Here is an 8,473-nt window from a genome sequence, read left to right as displayed (position 1 = left end):
AAATGAAGTTTTCATGGGATATTTTTGACATTAGACATTAAGAATTTAAATATTTGAGGGATAGTTTATATGTGGTCATTTAACCTTGAGTCTTCTAAAGTATTATCTATCATAGATTATAAAATTCCCATTCATTAGAATAGAGCCATTTCATTTCTGGGTTAGAAGTGTTTGGAGATGATGTTTCTTTTTATAGGATGTTTCAGTAAAAAATATTCAAGTTACTATTTCACTTTAATTAAATTTACTGGTATAAAAAAATCTATCTAGCTTTTATTAACTGGTACCAGGGTCACATTTTATAAAATTCCAACTCCACTTTGTTAAGGATTTTTGTTAGAGGTTAATTCAGTGTAAATGTTCTCAATTATACTGTTCTGTTTCGGTTTTTTATGAAAAGAAAGATTAGAAGAGGGTAAAGTATCATGAACTATGATCCAGGGGGAATAGTAATTATAAAAAGGGTCGAAAAGGAAGGAAAGTAAAAGAGGCTTAAAAATAAGACAAAACCATTTAATTCATTTCTGGGAAATTTTATAGTTTGCATAAATAAAGTATAAAGATTTAAGGCACAGTGAATAACTATATAAACATTACAAACTGGCCACTGTTGGACAATTAGAGAAAGTAAAATTTAAGAAACAAAACTTTCATAATCTTCCTTCTACAATCAGAAAAGTTACTAGGTAAGCTTTCAGATCTAGTGCCTCTAGGGAGAAAAGATTCAGATCATCATTAGATATGCATGCCTTCCCTGGAAAACCCAATAAATATCTGAGTTGGAGGTCCTATCTCAATGAAGTTAAAAACAAATTAGAGGGAAGAGGTCGGGCTAGCATGTTTTAGAGCTACTGGTAAACTATAATTTACTGTGACATTAATTACATGATCTGAAGATTAATCCTTTAAGTACTAAATTAAAAGAGTTTACAACCATGACCAAAAATTACCATCACATACCATGCATAACTACCATACCACAAATCCATGTAACTGAAGATTCCAAGTGAAAAATTATCTTTTCCAAATCCTTCAAATTTCATTTGAAGAATTTAGTGGCCAGATGTTCATACTGACAACAGATTTCCATAATAGCTCCACTGTACCTATGAGTTTCTTTGAAGCCATATTTTATATAAAAATATTTAAGATTGACAGTTTAATGCTGTTTAGAACAACGATTAATCTGTGAAAGCTCTTAAGTCTGTGAATAGGCTTTTAAGAGCAGCATTTCTGAAATACTCCATACATTCTTCCTTACCCACATTTAGTTATAAATCAAAATCACACAGATCTCTCATAAGATTATGAGCACATATTTATGAAAATTTTCAAAATTAGTTTCATATTATCCTTCGGTAAGTGTTGCCAATAGCACAGTGGGCTCTAGAGAGCTGACCAAACCCGGGTTAAGTAAACTGTCCACTTTACTGTTGTTAACTTCAAAGAAGAGAATGACTGGTGACTTCACTATGCTACTGTGGCACCTTGTATAATATTCAAAAGTAAGCCTCTGAAGGGTCAAGTCTTCATCTGTCCCTCACCCCACCCTCCTCCCTCCAATTACTTGGCCCACAGGAAACACTCAGGGTCTACTGAGTGACAAAACCAGGATGCCATGTGGATAATCACTAGATGTTACCACTTGAATACAAATACCTTAATAAATACATCCCATAACTAGTGTTTTTAACGTTATGTTCAAAGCTAGTTATTTGAGTAACTGCTGAAAAAGAATGTAAGATTAAGTAACCTGCATTAAAAAATGGAAACCCGTCTTAGACTTGGTGTTATAAACTTAATCAGCTTTTCATAAAATATTCTAAAGGAAAAAAAAATCAAAGTGCTTTTGTCTTGCTCCTTTTATTACACACTCAGTGAACCATCCTTAGTATGAAATTAATGTAATGGTTAGATATATAAATGTAAGACAACATGAGAAGATCTAATAGGGGGAAATTCTCATTTTAATCTGAGATTAGGAAGATCAGCTCCAATTAGTCTTAGTAATTTAACTATTTTTTTCTTACAAACACCAATAACAGACAAGCTTGATAATTTAACGCTTAATTGGCGATTAGGGCTCTAGAATGTCCTTAATTTCTTTAAAGAACATTTTAAAACCAAAGCACTAATGTGACACACAGTAAAAGCATAGTACAAATATCAAATTTCAGATCTGGCTTTTGCTAGCTAGAGCCTAAGAATGAAGAAACATTTTTCCCTTTCCAGATAATAATTTAAAATATAAATAATTGTATTAAGTCCCACTGAATAAAGAATGTGAAAGTTCCTGGTATTATAAAAACCCTAGAGTTTGAAGTTTGATAGTCATTCTATGGTGGGACAGAGACTGGATTTTGTTTGCTTTCCATAATTACTTCACAGTCTCCCTCCATTTCAAAATTGAGATTCACAAATGAACTGGATACCACTGTTTCTGGTTGATCCCTCTGGACAATGGAATCAGCCTGCAGTTTATTCTGCTGGTATTGTCTTTCTGCTTCTTCAGGCATCCTGTTTTCTTCTTCTTCTTCTTCTTCCTAAAAAGAGGAAATAATCAAGAATGATATATATATATATCAAGATGAAATATAAATGCCCAAAAGGAATAGTATTTGTTTCCCACTTTCAACTGCTTGTGCCTCTTTTTTTTTTTTTTTGAACTAAAACATTAGTGTCATGTCTAATTCAGTTTGGTCTAATTAAGACAAGACATACCTCCTTGTCCCCTGTTCCCAAACTAAAATGGAAACTATCATATGACATTTTAAAGAAAGGGAAGTTATTTTTAAAGCATGGTACAGCACTGCTTAGATGAGCCCTGAATTAACTTTGACAAAGGCTGTATCTTTTCAGATCAATTCTAATCTAAATAAAAAATAGCTAAATACTGTATCACTTCAATTATAGGGTGTCAGCCTATTCAGCTAAATGGGGTGTCTATTCACTAAATGGTATAACATGGTTATTGTTCCCCTAAGCAGCTAGTATACAGATAATTTCTAGTGCCAGAACTACTAAATTCATGGAGGAAGTGGCAATTGTACTGGTTCAATGCAGTATGGGTAGTTTGTAGTACAGACTTACAGTACAGGTTACAATAAGTAACCTGTCAAGAAGATTAATTTAGAGCTTGCTTGAGAGAAAACAAGAGAGACACTGAGGAGTCGTTTACAATGGTCCAGATTAGGTAATGAGGCTCTAAACATGGCTGGAAGTGTTAAAAACACTCATCTGTTCAAAAACCGTTTTTGAAACCATGTAACAAATATAAAGTCAGCTGCTTTTTCCAGATTCATGTCCAGCCACTCTCCCGTTGCACTCTGCTCCAGTGACAAAGCACCATTCCTGCCACTGTTCCAAATACACAACTTAGCCTCACGCCTCTACATTCTAGCTTTAGCTGAATTCCCCCTCCATTTGCTTGAAGAATAATAGAAGATTTTAATATTTATTTCATGCTCACCAATATACACTGGGTGCTGTTTTAAGCATTTTATATATCAACTCATTTAATCCTCAGAGCAACCCTGAACATAGATGCCACACTTTTCCTCATTATAAAGATGAAGAAACTGAGGCTTACAAAGGTTAAGTACCTTGCCCAAGGGTTGCAAAGTTAGAAGTGGCAGAGTCAGAATTTGAATTCGGACCCTTTGGTTCTTCAGCCTATGCTCTTAAGAGCTAAACTTTTCTCATTCCTTGAGGCTAATTTCACCCCGACCCTAAGACCTCACTACATTTGCAGACAAAATTGCCTCACCTCTTTGTGCCTTAACACCTGGCACTTACACATTTCTAGTACTTGTAATTTTCTGTGCTTCACTTCTCCTACTACAGTCTACAGGTTCTAAGTACAGAGACTGTCTTATTTCCTCATCTGAAAACTGGAATAATAATCCAAGGAGAGATGTATGAAGATTAAATAAGATAACATCTATAAGGCACCTCACATAACACCCAGCACAATGAAATCTAGCTTAGTCTCACATAAAGATCTTAGGGAAATTTCAATGTTAAAAAATAAGTATATAAATTAAAAGTATCTAAGTTGATTAATTAGTAACTCTAGAATGAAATGCCTACCGTAAGGGAGCTCTCTTTTGGGTGGCTAGAGAGGATATATATGCTCATGACACAACCCATGAAGTCCACAGTAAACCAAACTGAATCAAAAAAATGTAAAAAGGAGACACACCTCCTTTTTCATCCGGTAATACTCATCAATGGCATATTGGTATTTTGGGGTGCTGATGCCCAAAACAGAGGCAATCTTCTCTCCAAGAAAGTCACACACTAAAGATACAAAAGTTAAATGGCAAAAAACAAACAAAAACACACGAAAGTTAAATGGCTTATATAATTCCATAAATATTTCTTGAGCACCTTCTATGTGCAAAGCAATGTAAGAATACAAAAGATTATGAACACTCAATACCTCTCTTCTGTGTATCTTCCTTGATTTCCTCAAGAGGCACTAGTGGCTCCTTCTGGGTTCCCAACAACACTCTGCTCATACCTCCAATTATACATGTATCATCATGTATTATAATTATCTATTACATGTCTACTTTTCAAGAAAAACAGATACTCTTAGAAGGTTGGGCCATCATTAGGCTATGGGGGAGTAATGGCTTGCACTATAACATTCCCTGAGTGCCTGCCTCATGCCAGGCACTGTGAAAGGTTAGACTCAGAGAGGCTGATGAAGGATCCAAAATGTAATCCAGGTCTGAAAGTAAAGCTTCTCCTTACACCACACTGTCTAGTAATATTGAGTGCTCAGTAAATGTTTCTTGAATGAATTACTATTCAAGATTACCTCTAATAAAAAGCAAAAAATGATAGAAGCTATCAGGGAGTTAAAATTGGAAACAGAGGAAAGCTTTATAATTTAAAACCTATATTTAAAGTCAGCATGATTAAGTCCTAAGCTGATAATTCATTTCCTTCAAATCTGACTTCGTTATAGCTCAACTTAAGATACGAAATATTAATGAAATTAAAAATAAATTAATTATATAATACAGGCTCTAGAATAGTCAGAGTAAGAACAGTATCAGTAGGAAACCTTATAACAAAATAGCAAAATAGTTGCTAACAGAGAAGGTTCAAAAACATAAAAATTAATATAAAATAAATTAATAAAGCCATTTTTCAGTTCTTTAAAAAAAACCCACAATTTGAAACTGAAGAATGTTTTAAAGTGAAGTACAAGTTAGATTAATACCTTCCAATGCTAGCTAGCTGCTGAGAACAGAGTGATTAACTCCCTACTCTTTCTCCTTCACTTTGGAAACACCCCATTTGGTAAAGTTCTTGTTCTTGGAGCATATTATAGTAGTTATACAATACTCAAACAGAAAAAGTAATACCTGAAAGGGTTGATGTGGCAGCTCGAAGCATGTAAAACCATAAGTAGGGGCCCCAGGTGAGTTTTGTCTGCAACAAGAAGTCAGGTTAGCAATCTTCATACCTAAACCCATTCTGTATATTTAGGCCAGAATGAAGTAATCAAATATTTGGTTGGCACATAAAATATTGTATAGACAAGTACTACAGACTACAATCCAATTAAACATTTAAAAGCTTTACAGACAGAATTCTACAAAGACATTTTATATTACCCATATAACTACCACCACCCTAAGCCCGTGGAATAACCGAAGAAAGTAGCAGCCACTAAAATGGAGTTGGTAAGTCATAGTCTTATTTTTGAATTGACAATCTAGAGCCTCTGCTCCTGTCCTGCTGCTTTTTTTGTCTTCATTGTTCATAGGCACAACATCAGAGATAGAAAGCAGTAAATACAAAGGGACCTTAAGAAATCATACAGTACAACACACGTACAGTACAGTAAGGAAATTAACATTCAGAGAAAGTAAACAGGATAAGTAAGAGCACATCAAATGAACTTTCAATGACGGGAAAATAAGTGACCAGTAAGTGGCAATGTGAGCTCTTTTGTTTCTTTAAGGATTAAGAAGGGCCTAGGGGCACCTGTGTGACTCAGTCGGTTAAGTGTCTGCCTTCGGCTCAGGTCATGATCCCGGGGTCCTGGGATCAAGTCCCGCATCGGGCTCCCTGCTCGGCGGGGAGCCTGCTTCTCCCTCTCCATCTGCGGGGCTGCGTCTGCCTACTTGTGCTTGCTCTCTCTCTCTCTCTGACAAATAAATAAAATCTTAAAAAAAAAGGATTAAGAAGGACGTAGACCATACAACCCAAGACAAGCTCAGCGTACATTGAGTAAAGAAGGACCAATGGCAGAAGGCAATCTACACTGCACAATTCCATTGTTAATCTTGGTGCTGTCATTCCCATAGAACACTTCTGTGAAGCTTGCCAACACAGACAACAGTTTGCTTCTGTGGATGAAATCAGTAATATAAGCCTGCTTCATTGTACTAATATTTCTGTTTACCAAAAGAAAGTATAGTATAGAACAATCACTCAAATAACAATAATTATTATTGATATTATTTTAATACTGTTCCCAGGAAGGAGAAAAACAATGAAATTATACATAATCTTCTTAGCTAGGATATATATTCATGATTATAAGGTATTAAAACAGCAAACACAAGAATATCTGTAAGTCTAGGTAGATGGGCTAAAGAGAAAAGGGGGAAACACACAACGGTCTTCTCATGAAAAGCAGGTATGCAGATTTCTGTGATAATATTCTTGAAAAGACACAGAAGTGAGTTAGCTCTTTTATCTCTATTTACACAAGAATGAGTGTCCAAGCAAACAAATACATTCAACTAAAAAAATACTGTATATTTATGACTCAATCAAATCTACTGTATCTTCTATATTCAGAGCTGGAAGCATTTCTCTTATGTGGGGGTAAGGGTTATTTTAGGGACTCTGTTTAAGATGCTCTCATCTTAGTGTTCACCTTACAGTTTTTATAGTAAATGGGACAGTGCAGTAGTATAGGGAATGGAACCAGTCTCTATAACACATGATAACGACAGGGCCAAGAAACTACTAAGAAAAGGATTAAGCAGGTTTTTGAAGGAAAGCATATATTTCCCAGTGGACCAATTCTCCTGGGGTTGTTTCTAGAGGGAACAATTGCTAATATCCATGCAGTGACTGACTACCAAAGAGTCAAACCTGCTCCAGGGTTGAGGAATTAGATAAGGATCCCTGAAAAACGTCTATCACTATCACACACAATTACACAGAATGAATGTATGGGGCTCTTGTTTAGACACTGATCTTACTGAATCAAAAGGACAAATGACTCAAGAGCCTACACTGGAACCTTGCCACCACTGCCAGGATCACTACCACCACCACCACCCCAGGAATAAGAAAAATGGGCCAGATCTTGGTCTTCAAGACTTCCAGTTTATGGTGCAAACTCAAGCTGATTCATTTTTTTCTCCAAAAATTTAAGTATCCATCTCTTCCTGAATAATTGAGTATCCACCTCTTCCTTAATAAGAACTATTCAGATTTGCTATCTTTTTTTGTTTTTAAACATTTTTTAAAAGATTTTATTTATTTATTTGACAGAGAGAGACACACCGAGAGAGGGAACACAAGCAGAGGGGGTGGGAGAGGGAGAAGCAGGCTTCCCGCTGAGCAGGGAGCCCGATGCGGGGCTCGATCCCAGGACCCTGGGATCATGACCTGAGCCGAAGGCAGACGCTTAATGACTGAGCCACCCAGACCCCCCAAACATCTTATTTTAGATTACAAAAGTAATGCTTATTTTTTATAGAACACTTAGAAAATGGAGCAAAGTATAAAGAAAATCTAAGTCACCCATTTTTCCACCACCTGTAGATAATTATCACTAATATTTTAGTATATTTTCCCAGTCTTTTCCTGAGCACATATGTTTGGGGTTTTTTTAATATTTTATTTATTTATTCATGAGAGACAGAGAGAGAGACAGGCGGAGGCAGAGGGAGAGGCAGGCTCCCCACTGAGCAGGGAGCCCGATATGGGACTCAGTCCCAGGACCCCAGGATCACGACCCGAGCCAAAGGCAGAGGCCCAACCATCTGAGCCACCCAGGCGCCCTGAGCACGTATGTTTTTACAACATTGTTGTGCTTTCTCTATCCTGCTGTTTTCCCCATTTACAATACTGGTATTTAACAAAAAGGACTGAAATCAGGACCTCAGAGAGATATTTCCACTCCCATCTTCACTGTAGCATTCTTCCTAATAGCCAAGAAGTAGAAACAGCCTAAATGTCCACTGATGAATGAATGGATAAAGAAAATGTGATAATATATATAATGGAAAATCAGCCTTAAAAAAAGGGAATCCTACCATATACAACAACATAGATGAACCTTGAAGACATTATGCTAGTAAAATAAGCCAGTCACAGAAAAACAAATACTGCATGACAGAACATCAATCAGCATTTCTGATCTTGCCCACAAGCCACCTATTCCTGAGCCTAAGTTTCAGGTGAGTGCAGCTGACAGGTGGGAGCTCCCTTC

The 8,473-nt window shown here is 36.2% G+C and overlaps 1 protein-coding gene across 3 annotated transcripts in view; it reads right to left on the bottom strand.

Moving 5' to 3' along the window:
• Positions 1-499: 499 nt before the first annotated feature.
• The window catches only part of LOC112822475 (signal recognition particle subunit SRP54), a 65,712-nt gene continuing 57,738 nt past the window's right edge, over positions 500-8,473 (bottom strand). For 2 of the 3 annotated variants that reach the window (XM_025870175.2, XM_025870177.2), the window contains exons 4-6: positions 5,379-5,445; positions 4,202-4,299; positions 500-2,543 (exon numbers count right to left, since the gene is read on the bottom strand). In XM_025870175.2, coding sequence (XP_025725960.1) covers positions 2,337-2,543; positions 4,202-4,299; positions 5,379-5,445 — 372 coding nt within the window. In that variant the 3' untranslated portion in view covers positions 500-2,336. The remainder of the gene's footprint in view (positions 2,544-4,201; positions 4,300-5,378; positions 5,446-8,473) is intronic. The other variant, XM_073895085.1, reaches the window with a different exon arrangement.

The sequence above is a fragment of the Callorhinus ursinus genome, unplaced genomic scaffold (assembly GCF_003265705.2).
Source record: "Callorhinus ursinus isolate GAN/ISIS: 27379988/994484 unplaced genomic scaffold, GSC_fseal_2.0 scaffold8, whole genome shotgun sequence".
Lineage (NCBI taxonomy): Eukaryota > Metazoa > Chordata > Mammalia > Carnivora > Otariidae > Callorhinus > Callorhinus ursinus.
Note: the sequence above shows the minus strand (reverse complement) of the source record. Positions and strands in the feature narration are given on the sequence as shown.